Here is a 14646-nt window from a genome sequence, read left to right on the forward strand (position 1 = left end):
AGTACGCATAAAATACGATATTATAGTAAATTGGTTATCATGATAGGAAGATACTATTATATTTATTGATCATTGTATTTGAAGTAAATATTTGGGGTGGATATGTATATTATAGTTTATACTGAAGACGGTTGATTATTACAAATCTGATTGTGTGAGGTGACTAAAAAAAAGTGTACAGGGTGGGGAAGCAAAATTTACAATGAACATTTAGTTGTTTTTTCTCAGCAGGCACTACGTTAATTGTTTTGAAACCAAACATATATTGATGTCATAATCATACCTAACACTATTATCCATACCTTTTCAGAAACTTTTGCCCATATGAGTAATCAGGAAAGCAAACGTCAAAGAGTGTGTGATTTGCTGAATGCACTCGTCACACCAAAGGAGATTTCAAAAATAGTTGGAGTGTCCATAAAGACTGTTTATAATGGAAAGAAGAGAATGACTATGAGCAAAACTATAACGAGAAAGTCTGAAAGTGGAGGAAGCAACAAAAAACGAACCAAAGCTTTTATTAAAGCTCTCAAATCCAAAATCCTAAAGGATCCAACCAAATCCATGCGAAAAATGGCAACTGAACTTGAGGTAGACAAAAAGACCGTTAGAAATGCAGTAAAATATGATTTGAAGTTAAACTCTTACACAAGAACACCAAAACACTTGTTGACAACAGCAACAAATCCAACTTTAGCAATTTTTGGGAATCATGTTTATGTCCGCCTTCTAGCCCAGATCTAAACCCTCTGGATTCTGCTGTTTGGGGCGTTTTAGAACATGCTACCAATAGAACATCACACAGCAATGTCGACTTTCTTAAAGATACTATTAAAGAAGAATGGGAGAAGTTGTCACCTGAATATTTGAGGAACACTTGCGCAAGTTTCAGGAAGCATGTGAAGGCAGTTATTGAGAAAGAAGGAGGACACATAGAATAAAAACATTTTCTATTATGTCAGTTTTCTTGTGGCAAATAAATTCTCATGACTTTCAATAAACTAATTGGTCATACACTGTCTTTCAATCCCTGCCTCAAAATATTGTAAATTTTGCTTCCCCACCCTGTATATGAATGGTTTTTATGGATGTTTTATGTTATTGTAAAAAATATACAGAGGAAAATGTGTGTTAACAAAGCAAAGGAAGCGGATCTAGTTTGATTATTAGTGGGAGGGAGTCAATAAGTCATACTTCTTCCCACTCCTTTTTGAGCGCAAAAAAATTTTATTCATTTATTTGTTTTGACCATGTTGCATGATTCTTTGTTATCTGATGATTCTATGTGCTCGAAATAAAGTACTACTACTACTACTACTACTACATATATTACTCCTCTATCTCATACTAAATTAAAAAATGATTCAGTTTCCTGGTCTATCCACACATGCTGCCATGTTTCTTTTAAAATTCTTCTTCTTCACTTGTTGTAACATCTGTCAACATCGTTTTTTTTTGTTTTTTGTTTTTTTATTCACGTGACTCTAGTTGTGGAAAAAGGTCTTTCCATTGCAGTTTTGTGTGATATACCAATTGCGTTACGGCCGAAAAACCACCTCTTGCCAATCCAAAAACTTGCAAAAAATGAGAGTTTTGACAGAATTTTTCCATTAGATAAATTTTTATACACAAGTTATATTCGCGCAATTTGAGGATCAATGGAAAAGCGAATAGTGATTGTATTTGTATTGTATTTTATCAGAACAGGGGCTGATTAGTAAAACCACCATCAGCTATAGTGTTTGTTAAACAGAGGTGCTTTGCAGAAAAACAAACACAGTGATCTTGAGAGAAGTCCCTTCAGCCACCTTACATAAGTACAACTGAATTATTCAAATAAAATAGACCATGTTCAGAATAAATAAGGAGAAAGTAGTAAACATACACCCACACTGTGACTTAACTCTTATGCATCAGATCCATCTCAGACGATCAAAGAGTGAGAACCATTTTGACCAAAGACAGACAAGAACAAAATACTAATACACACCTGACAGATCTGAAAATATTCACCTGTTTTTGCCTCTTAAACATGATTCCATTCCATAATATTAATGAAGTGAGTCCAACAGTTTTTATCCACTTTTACTTATATTTCCTTAATGAGCAGAACAGCCTCGTATATTCAACACAATCACACACCTGCGTCCGAAGACTAATCACCATCAGTTTATCCATGATCACACCTGACACATAAAACACAAGGAATTTAGATTCTTCTGTGAACAAACATGATTGAGGGACACTGAAATAAGATGAGATTATTTTTTGTAAAATGGCTTAAATCTACTAAATCTCCTTCTGATGGTTCTACTCTGTGGTTTATTCAGCACAATGATACATATTTTATTACATATACATATTTTAATGGAAAAAAAACAAAAACAAAACAAAAAAAACTGATGAAACTTCTTAAATATGCCTATTGTTTTAATCATTTTGGCCACCACTGAATATAATGCATCCTAAATATGTCACTGTTTGCCATTTCCATTGTTGATATCTCTCTTCTATAGTTTATAGAGCATAATATATTTCATTCATTTTTATGGATACTTTAATGGAAAATTAAAATACATAAATTAATAAATTAAATAAACAGATGAAACCTCTTAAATATGCCTATTGTTCTAATCATTTTGGCCACCACTGTATCTTAAATATGTCATTGTTTGCCATTGCCAATGTTGATGTCACTATTCTATGGTTTATTCAGCATAATGATGGCTTTGTAGATATTTAACTCATTTTTATGGATATTTTCATGGCAAACTTAAATAAATAAATAAATAAATAAATAAATAAATAAATAAACAAACAGATGAAACCTCTTAAATATGCCAAGTCTTTTAATCATTTTGGCCACCACTGTATCTTAAATGTCATTGTTTGCCATTGCTAATGTTGATATCTCTCTTCTATGGTTTATACAGCATAATGATGACTGTGTAGATATTTCATTCATTTTTATGGATATTTTCATGGCAGATTAAAAAGATAAATAAATAAATAAACAGATGAAACCTCTTAAATATGCCAAATGTTTTAGTCATTTTGGCCATCACTGTATCTTAAATATGTCATTGTTTGCCATTGCCAGTGTTGATATCACAGACACAGACAAATATAGACACATATTCATTACAAAAACCAATTAACAGACTTACATAAATTTGGATGTGACACTGTTGTTTTCTAATTTCTTCATTTCCTACTCAAACTGGAGATTTTTAATATGTTTATTATGGAAGATGTTGTTAAAAATCTCTGTTTTAGTGACTTCAAACACTGTTTACACATGGACAAGAGCTCTAAAAGTAGAGAAAAATATTAATTTTGCCAATTATCTGCATTAATGTGGACAGGATATATTAGACTAAACACAGAATGCATGCACAGGTGTACCAGGGCCAAGACAAACAGACTAAAAAACAGTTTCTATCCCAAAGCCATCACAACACTAATGCAAATATGAACAGATTATATTCATTACATACAGAGTTCTATTTATTTACTATTTATTCACCATCACGCACTTGCACTGTCACTTTACTTGAATTATTTATTGCTACTGTATTGTTTATTGTTTTATGTGGTTGCACTTTAATTGTCTATTGTTACTTTTTATTGTTTTATGTGGTCGCACTTTAAGGTTTAGCTTTTATTCTCGTTGTACTGCTGTGCAACGACAATTTTTTTTTCTATTTGATTTATTTGCACATCATAAAACAGCAAGAGAAAAATAAAAAAAACAAAACAAAACAAAACAACAACAACAACAACATTCAAACAAGTAACATCATTGTGCAGGAGAGGATAGAAGCCAAAAAAGGCTTACGTGAATATTTCCCCGGAAATAAACAATACACAGGAAAAAAAAAAAGAAAAAAAGGAATTAAAAATACGATATAACTGAAATAATAATCTAAAATAAAAACAATAAAAATACAAATCAAATTAGAAATCATCAAATACAAATCAAATGATATACAGCCTTACATTTTTTCATGACTTAGAGTCCTTTTCAGATGCTTTTCAAATAATAATTTTAAATAATATTCTGATTTGATATTGAAGGATATTGATGAATATTCCAATGTGATGAGTTTTAACTACAGATGAAAATGTAACAGGTAATCTGTGGCTGATTAGCCAAAGATTTAGTCATGAGAATAATTACGTCCGTAACTGTAATAATCACAAATATTCATATAATCCAAGGATAAATAATACAGATTCAGTTGAGTTTGTACAAAATCACTAGTTTCATTTATTTCTACAGCTGAAAACAGGAGGAAATGACACATAAAACTGTAAAGCAAATGTTATTAATGTGCAGCAGTTGTTAGTTACAGTGTAATTTTTTTTTTTTTTTTTTTTTTAAGCTGTATTAGTGAGCAACTCAATTTATTTTAACCTTCAGGGCAAAATGGCAAATTATTTACTCTCCTACCTACTCAAGTTCACACTTCTGAAATAACTTTTTTTTTTCCTGGGTCTCCTTTGCTGGTATTTCTTACAGAGACACACACCTACACACATGATCCTACCACGCAGAATGAGTGTGTGGTCTACACCTTTTTATTTATCTATACAATGTGTTTCTGAGATGCTGCCTCATCATACTTTGTTATATCATCTCCAATCACCAATAATCCCTTACATAATAATGTGTAAAATTATATCACACTTGGCTGTTATATTTTCAGACACAAACCGTACACATACCAGTGTTCAACATGATGGTGAGGTTGCAGAAAAACCTGCTCAAACATCCCATCACACTGTTTACCAGCTGGGCATTTAGTTACACAGCAGAGGCAGCTGCTGACAGAAACTGTACGCTAATGTTTTGTACTTGAAGAATTTTGTCACTGCCTTGAGGAGATGTTCAACACCTACGGTAAGACGAGATATATTCAGCTCTTATATGCAGAAAGGAGAACAAAAATACAGTCTTATATAACATACACACTACTAACTACACACAAACATGAATATGAAGCAAATTATGTAACAAAAACCGGTTTGGATTGAATAACCTGATCTGGGTGTTGTGGTCAGAAGGTGGCGCTGTAGGCTATAGTTTTTGCATTTTTGCACATTATGAAAATATATACACAATCCTGAGCGTTTATGGACACAATTACAACAAGGTAACACTGAACAGCAGAGTTTTAAGTCACATAATCATGTTGTATTGTTTTATATAGGGATGCACCGATACCACTTTTTTCCAGACCGAGTACAAGTACAAGTATGAGTACTTACATTTGAGTACTTGCTGATACCGAGTACCGATACGAGTATTTAATAATCCCATTCCAGTTCTTAGTTCCTTTTGTAAATGTGCTTTATTGTCGTTGTCATTAGTCTGACTGGAACAAAGTGCTGCTACTGACATTTAATGTGTTGGAATGAGCGTTTGTCAATTAATCCACCAGGAGGCGCCGCTCTGAATTAACCATACTGGACAAATACCACCAAGAAGAGTAAAGTTTTTTGAGAAGAAGAAGAAGAAAGGCAGTAATAACAAACATGGAGACGACAGAGGTAACACTAATGTGATATTAATATTGCAGCGTTTTCACTGGTAAGGTTTAAAAGTTTAGCTTCAGCAGGAAGAGAAAAGAGAAATGAGTGGTAAGTTTCGTTTTCACTTCTGCTGGTGGCAGTCTGCACTGCTCCGTACATCCGCTGGTATTCTCATTCTGTTTACGCATCCACGAGCACCTGGAAAATGGATGGAATGTACGCAGAGGACGGACAGAACGCTGCGTCTGTACCTGTCTGTGTCTGTAACGTTACTTGCAGTCAGCGTTACTTTTATCACCGTCATTTATTTGGTTAAATCCTCACACTCCCCACACATTATTCCTCCTCCTCGTACCTGCTGCACAGAACTGTGAATGTCACATGGCTGTAACTGGTATCAGTACATTTGTATCGGATATCTTTTACGAGTATGAGTACGAGTACACACACTGAGTATCGGAGCCGATGCCGATACTCGTATCGGTATCGGTGCATCCCTACTTTTATATATATCAAAGCATCAAGGAGGTGGCGGACAGTCGGATGTTGGCAAAGCTGACATCCATCATGGATAACCCCTCCCACCCCTGCACCACACTAATACCCCCCCCCCCCCCCCCATATCACACCATGCACATGTGCAACTACAATGTAAATAATGTAAATACGTAAATACCATTTAAATAAAAAAAAAAATTAAGAGATTTTTAATTCTAATTCTCTGTTGATATAAACTAGCGGCATTGTACCTGTGGTGCCACTGTAAGATAGCGCCTCCCATGGTGCAACACCGGCATTGCACCAGTATGCCCTCATGTGCTGCAACATCGGGACACATGTCGGACACAGAGCATCCATTATAGTAGGATATTTATATAAATACCAAATTTCTCATTTTCCTTTATATTTCACACTCACTTGTGTTTTTTTTTTCAGACCTGGCATTCTCTTCCACTGGTGTGTTGTATGTTGCTGCTGTAAACTGTGAAATTTCCCCATGGTGGTATCAGTAAAGTCTTATCTATCTATCTATCTATCTATCTATCTATCTATCTATCTATCTATCTATCTATCTATCTATCTATCTATCTATCTATCTATCTATCTATCTATCTATCTATCTATCTATCTATCTTTTTTGTTTTTATTAGTTTTTTTGTTTGTTTGTTTTCATTGCACAGTATAAACATACAAAAAACAAACCCATATAATATACGTATGACCTAACGATTTTCAATCATGTTAATATTCTTGTAAAACAGTACATGAGTTACATAAAGTGATCTTACCTTCCGGTGATGAGGAGGAAGAGGGTGAGGATGATGAGGAGGGTGAAGCCGCCCACTGCCGCTGTGACGATGACCAACACCTGGCCTTGGTCTGAAGCGATGTCTGAGGCTGAATGTGAAGGTAATGAATGAGAAAAAAGGACATGGTGGTGGAGAGAGGAGGCAGGGTTTGGTAGAAAATGTAAAAAAAAAGAAAAAAGAATGTAAATGGGGAGGAGGGGGGTAGAGTCGGTAGGAAATTAGAAAAAGATGGAAGGTTCAGACAGAAAGGAAATTAGAAGAAGGTAAATATGTAGGTTTGAATGGAAATAGCAGGGAAAATTAAAATGAAGTGGAAGAGATGGGAGGTGAGAAGAAAAAGGAAGATTCAACATTATTTTAAATATTCCTCCTCATCAAAGCCCATACAGAGCCCATCCACGCTCTCTTAATATCACGGCCGATATTACAGGGAGACGTTTGATCAGTTCTTTGTAATGCCATCCCCCCCTCCCCCCTCTGTCAGCCTTCGTATTGGAATGATTCATATACCGGGTGCTGTTTAATTAATATTATTCATTCATGAAATTGTGATTTAGTCCATGATCATTTGGTTAAATTGGTCCCATTTGATATTCATGATTTTCCCTTTTCTGTGTCTTGTCACAAGGCTAACGAATCCCAGATAATTGAAAGATGATTGCTATTACCAAACTTATTTCTATAATATTTCACGCTTAATGAATATGAATTGGAGACCAGGGTGCGTGGTCGCTGGCCCAAAGAGGCTGATGTGGGTTTATACAGTATGTGGATTTGTAGCAGCATTAAGTGAAGAGCTTATATGGGTGTGTGTGTGGACCTGGATTACATAAGGTATGGGGACGTAAATCTGTTTACACACCCACTTACACGGACAAAATGCAGTTTTGTGGAGAGTAAATTGGTAAATGTGAGGGTTAAGGTTAGGGTCAAGGTAAAGGTAGAGGTTCAGACATGATGTGGTTATGGTTACGTCTCCAGGAAATGAATATGAGCTGATATAACGTCCCCTAAACACATTAAAAGACAAGATTCTGTGTATACGGGTTTGTGTGTGCACTCGTTTGGCTGGATAAAAGTAATTACAGCCCACTCAGATGGAGAGAGTGGAAATAGTAGTGGTCAGATCATCATACACTGTAAGACCAGATAAGTTGAGTTTACTTAAAAAAAAAATTGAGTAAACCAGTTGCCTTAAAAATTTTAAGTAATGAGTAATGAAAACTTGAGTGTATTAAACTTAAATGCTTGATTTGAATGGAATTGCTATTCTAAGTACCACACACTTAATGAAAAATTATTTTACTCTGCCAGGAGGTATTGTGATCACTTTGCTTCGTGTGTTTGTTTGTTTGTTTGTTAGCAACTTTACGGGAAAACTATTACAACCATCCTTAACAAATTGTACCCACAGATAGGCCTAGGCCCTGGGATGAACCCATTAAATTTTGGGCCAAGTAGTCCAAAGTTCAAGGTCACAGCAAGGTCACAAAATCTACAATTTTCCTATCTCTCATCATTGAGCAATTTTCAAAAATTCATAAAAAAAAATTCAAAACGACTCCAATTAGCCTCCAATTTGATCCACCCGTAGCTTATAACAATATCTTGTATCTGGCACAAAATTGTCCACATCCACTGTGGAATGTGGACTCTGTGGACATTTCAATTTAACATTGAAAATCCCATTTATGACACATTTTTCATTATAACTCAACAAATATTGATTGGAATTTAATTTAATTTGACATACACATGACTGGTACCAAGCTTCAACTTTTTCTGCTATATGGAACAACCTTGAAACTGTTTAATTTACAACGACATAGTCAATCCACACATGCACACCATTCGGGGTGCTTGGTGGAGGTTTGCGTTCTCTGAACACTTGTTTAACTTAAAATTTGTTGCCATGTCAAATGCTTTGTATAATCATTAGACTTAATATCATCAGTTCATTGTACTCAATTCCAAGTTGATTTAAATTAGAATCTTTTGCAATATAAATTGCTTTGTAGAATTATTAAACTTGATACATTGTAGCATGAATGGAAATTAGACAGGAAGGTAGCTCAGTGTCATTTGCCAGTATAGGATGTGTTTTCAGTTTGGCAAAGCATACAGATTTACATAAAGCAAGAACAATCATGGATGAACAGGAAAGCCATTGTTCAGCCTACGGCTCTCACTCATGGTGCAGCGCTACAAAACAAACAAACAAACAAACAAAAACAAACACAAAAAGGCCAATAAACATCGCCATACACACATTAAGTCAAAATTAACACTAAAACCACAACCCCGCTGAACCCCTGCACAGAAAAAGAACACATTTTCAACAACATGCCCACAACCCACAATGCAATGCAGAGATAAAAAGGTGTGGTCATGACTAAAACTTAGTGATTTAAATCCATTCAACTTGAACTTTTTTGTACTTTCGACTATGTCTACAAATTAGTAGAATATACTGAACATTTTATAGTAATGGAACAAAACTTTAATCATTTAAATCCATTCTAATTAAAGCACTTCAGTAAATACAAAGTCCAGGCTTACAGTGCAGTGTATAAGCCACCTCTCCTGGCCGTCGGCTTTGCACATTTTTCACATTACTAACTAAGCAGATGTGTCGGACTCATGCTGCAGTAATGAGGTGTATGTGCTGTACAGAAAGGTTAGCAGAGGACACAAAGAGGAAGACGAGGGAAGAGATGAGAAAACAAAAGACAGGAAGGAGGTAAAAACAAACAGGACAGAAGCAGAGAAACGGAAGTGACAAATAGAGCGACGGATGGGAAAAGGAACGCCTGAGACAGTGACTGACAGGCAGACAGACAGACAGGCTGACGGAGAGGAGAGGGAGCGACAGGGGCCAAATCTGCTTTCTCTTTCAGATAAAAGGCCAGGCAGTACAAAGGCTTGGCCAAGCACACCGTCTGATCCGCAGATAAAGCAAAGCTCTGCAGCTTTGGAAGGGAGAGGGCCACTGAAGCCAAATCACCTCTCAACAATACCTGACCTGACATAAAAGGGCAGCTGGACCTTTGTATTTTATGAGTAGACTTCCAATAAATCTACTACTCATACAAAAACAATGACCGTAGATGCACACAACCTGGAGCGGATGGATACTAAGATTCACTAGGAGGTTTTTTTTTTCTTTTTACCGATGCATCGGGAACTGTGAAATTTTAAAGGAGTGATATTTTTGCTTTTTTAAATGGAATTATGCATTTTAAAACATTTCCCTGATGTTTTATACCAGGTTTCATTCAAAACATCAGATGTTTCTAACTGTTTAACCTTTACAACCAATTCAGTTCAGTTTGTGTGTGTGTGTGTGTGTGTGTGTGTGTGTGTGTGTGTGTGTTTAAGGCTTTGTATATATTTAATGTATTTTCTTGTATCTGAAGGAAATAAAATGAAAAATTAATATGTATACACATTTCAACCTTGCAAAAACAACAACACTACAGGTGGCCTGAGACTTTTGCATAGCACTGTATGTTTCCATAAACTGGTTTAGAATGAATAACCCATGCAGTGTTGAGTGACCAACAGGTGGCGCTGTAGGTGACATTACACATGAGTCTAAAAACAGAGTAGAAGTAGCAGAGTATCATGTTCTTCTCTGTATCAAATATGCCTTATTTCACCCATAAGACAGACAAATAGAATTAGAATTTTAGAGCATTAACATGTCTTATACAGCCAAAAAACACCTAAAGTGAGAGAGAGAGAAAAAAAAAAGGAATTTTGTGAAATGTGGGAAGTTTTTTCTAATTCTGGCATTTCCATAAACATTTAGATAAATAGGCATAAGGAGATGCATGTGTTGTTGAGAATGGATTAAAATGTAAAACCAAAAAACAAACCTTATTTCACTTTCACGTTTAGTAACAAGTTTGTGCAAAAAAGCTACATACCAGTAATTTAAGAGAACTTTTTTCTTATTGTAATTTGAGTTTTTTTCACATATGAACACAATTTACATGTGACCTAAACCTCTGATAGGAATCACATGTCATTAATATGTTGTAATTTGGACGTAAGTTTTACAATTATTTTTATTTCTCAGGGATGCACTAATGAATCAGCCAAAAGTCAGTATTGATCGATATGTCCTGACATAAGCTAAAATTGATATTGGCATATAAGTTATCAGGTTATCAGTGGCAGAGTCAAATATTTACCTCTTCATGTTATTTTCATTAATTTGCTGGTATGTGCTGCCCTTCACCATTAGTGGTATTGTAGTTTTTTGTTTTGTTTTTTTTCTTACCATTATTAGTATGTAATTATTGCTGTTCTTTACCACATGTGGTACTGTAGTTTTGTTTTGTTTTTTTTTTACCATTGTTGGTACGTAATTATCATAATGTAAGTTGATTGTTAACTGTTACTCGTGGTAACGCCATCAGGAATGTACTTTGTTTCTATTTTTCACACACATTTTGGTTCAATAATGTAAATACTATCCAATGAGTTGATTCTAATTCGGTACAGGCCTATTTTATTCATTGTTCTGGCTTGAAGTCAAAGGACAGGAGTGAGTATTTAAAACGTTATTATGTTAAGTTATTTGATGATGAGAGTGGGGGTGGAATAAAATAAGTTTTTCTTCTTCCCACTCCTTTTTGAGTGTAGATGAATGATTTTGGAATTTTGAATTTGCATGTATTCTGTAAATGCTCGAAATAAACAAATAAATGAATGAAATGAATGAATTTGTATGATTAAACTTGTACTCAGACATTATATGAAGGGCTTGAAACAGTTGATCTAAGGTTTCCCTGGTCAAAAAGGGGGGATAAATAACAACAGAAACAAGATAAACACCCAGAATCCTCCAATTTATCATTTTAAATATCAGTATCAGTGCAGACTTCTGCTCCTCTGATACATCTCTGATAATTCTTTATATTGAAGCAGTTCTGAGTGAAAACCCTATAGACTTCATAATCTGTTGACATTCTGTTTGGCACAGCTGGTGGCACAGGTGGCATTCATCATGTTTATTCTAGTCATTTACACAGTTTTCTGAAGTTCTGAGCATTTGCTGACACTGACGCGGTTTGCTCGTACAAGTCCAGCATACTAAAAGAGGAAGACAGAGTTCAGACGAGAGCACGGAGAGGACTTTGTATGAGGTTCAATGAGCAGAGGACTATTATTGTATACTGCATTATAAGGAAAGACACAGACGGTGAAAGAAATAATGAAATAATTGTCAAATAGGGCAACTAATGTTTAGATATCAATGCAAGATAGTCAGTTTAATTAAATATGCCAAAAGCGTAACCTGCAGGGTGAGAAAAACACATTGAGATCAAATACGTGCAAATTATAGATCGAGAAATAAACAGCAGCAAATTACATGCTGTTAAAGTGGAAGTACATTTATATATGCGAGCGTGCTAAAACCAAGAGGTTCTGTTTACTTTTAGCATATTAAAAAAAAAAAAACTTTCAGAAGTGTCTTCTCTACATCCTTTTTCTTGGATCTTTATAAAAATATGCTCATTGGGACCTGTCTATATGTATATATATATGCTACAGAGATATTTCAGATTTTGGGCTTATCCAGAGTTATTATTTGCTGTTGTGACATTGATGCAAGCAGCCCCGAGTGCTACTCCAGGCTATGTGAACTTCATCTGACCCTGAACTGCAGTTGGCATCTTCTATCTGTGACGGAGTTGCCTTTAAAAGCAAACTTTCCCTTACAGCATTCATTTTAATATTATTTGGGTTGTTTATACGGCACATTTTGCATTAACTCCCTCGCCTAATTTGAGGTCAGAGCTGATATGTTGATGTATGATTGTCTGAGCCACTCATTATTACTGTCCTTTGTCATTGTGCTTAGGCAGAAAAATCTAATATATTGCGCAGACACTGACAGATTTAAGCTTAACTGTGAGATCAATATATGTCGCCCCAACGCTGCATTAGTAAGACTCCGTTCTTCACTTTTAGTTGAAAGTGACAGAATTTAAACTAAGACCTACAGCCTTTTAGTCTTTCAGCTCCTTCAGCAATTATTACTGCCCTTGTTGTGAAAGCAGAATGAATAAGTATGGGTGATAAGTTTGAACTGTCCTGGATCCTTCAGATTTATAATCGTGACACTGCTAGAGCCACTTTTATCTAAAACTGGACCCAAAATCTAACATTGAATGCTTAGGCATTGCAAATGAATGATGTTCATTTTTATTAGGGGTGGGCAAGCTAACGCATTATTACCGCGTTAACGCATTCATTAAATAACGCCGACAATTTTTTTAATCTCACGTTAACGCCGTTTTATTATTGTTCTGCCTTTCAAGCAAGTCTTAGTTGATTTATACATACAGACTCTTATTTTGAAACTCATGCTTTTATTTTGCCGGTCCACACACCGGTGCTGTGTGTATGTGCCGGCTGAGAGGAGAAAACCGGCGAACTTTACAAGTAATGCTGATGTTTAAGCTAATTCGTTCATGCTAGCAGTCGGAGATGGGTTGCTAATTCTTTCTGCAGGCTCATGCTAAGTTTATGTAAATTCATTGGTTGTGTTTAGGTCTAATATGCCAGCCTTTGAACTAACCTTTACTCATTTACGATGTGAATGTTGTATTAGCAGTCATTTTATCTCGATGCTAACTTGAATGGGAAAATCCATAGACACGCTAACGATTAGCATTTACAGGTTAATTTAAGATTTACAACGTCTTTTTATACAGCAACAAAGGCTCACATCGGAGATATTTGATACTATTCATTCTCACAACAACTGAATATAAAATACTCACAGGCAAACGTTTTTGGGGCCATACAAACAGAGTGAAAGAAACATGTCTGTTAGTTCTATGTCCGAACTAACTACGGTAACACGGAAAGGACAAAACATACGTTAGTGCAACTTATTCTGACCACTTCAGGGTCCCTTTTGCTTGCTTTGAACAACTGAACATCACATTAATGGGTTTATTAGTATTAGTACTGATTAGTGGGCTTAAGACTCCTGTCAATCACTCACAACTGTAAATACACTGGTGGGGACATAAACATGTGTAAAAGTAGTGGTTTTTTACATGGACATTTTCATTTTAAATGTCTTCAGATGGTGGGGGTGAGAAGGACACAGTTGTTTGGAAGCACTGACGTGCAGTTATTTTTATCACCGGAGTACTTCCAGTCTGGAATATCACTGAAAGGCAATACATGCTGTTGATGCGTCCCCCCCCCCCCCCCCCAACAACTATGCGATTAATCGCAGAAAGCCATGCGACTAATCGCGATTAAAAATTTTAATCGCTGCCCACCACTAGTTTTTATACATTAGGCTAAAATCAAAGCAATGCTAAAAATCATCTTAGCCTGAAAATTGTACACTGACTTCACATGTCTAAAGTCAAGCAAGGTTATTATCATTAACGAAAACTAATGAAATGATGAAAACTAGAATTGTAAAAACATTTTCGTTAACTGAAATAAATAAAAACTAGAATTAAAAGAAAAAAAAACGATAACTAACTGAAACGGTATTGTGTGTTTACAAAACTAACTAAAACGTATAAAAATTATAGATGAAATTTCCTTTGTTTTCGTCTTTGTCAATGTCGGATTGATATAAAATTGATTTATTTCATTCAAGCAATTTTAGCTGCTGGCACCATATGATATTTAACGGTCCATCACTTCTCATCACTTGTGGTTTAGAGTCATCTTCTGGTCCCCACTCTACCTGGAAACATGGAGACTAAAGTTGGGAGAAAGCAGCAGAATCCTGTCTAGGATTTATTTGAATACGATA

At 35.4% G+C, this 14646-nt stretch overlaps 1 protein-coding gene across 1 annotated transcript in view; it reads right to left on the bottom strand.

The window, feature by feature from the left end:
* LOC115412182 (ephrin type-A receptor 6-like) overlaps window positions 1–14646 on the bottom strand; it is a 417601-nt gene that overhangs the window by 73411 nt on the left and 329544 nt on the right. The window contains exon 6 of the mRNA XM_030124523.1: window positions 6825–6933. Within this exon, the coding sequence (XP_029980383.1) occupies window positions 6825–6933 (109 nt within the window). The remainder of the gene's footprint in view (window positions 1–6824; window positions 6934–14646) is intronic.

The sequence above is a fragment of the Sphaeramia orbicularis genome, chromosome 21, assembly GCF_902148855.1.
Source record: "Sphaeramia orbicularis chromosome 21, fSphaOr1.1, whole genome shotgun sequence".
Lineage (NCBI taxonomy): Eukaryota > Metazoa > Chordata > Actinopteri > Kurtiformes > Apogonidae > Sphaeramia > Sphaeramia orbicularis.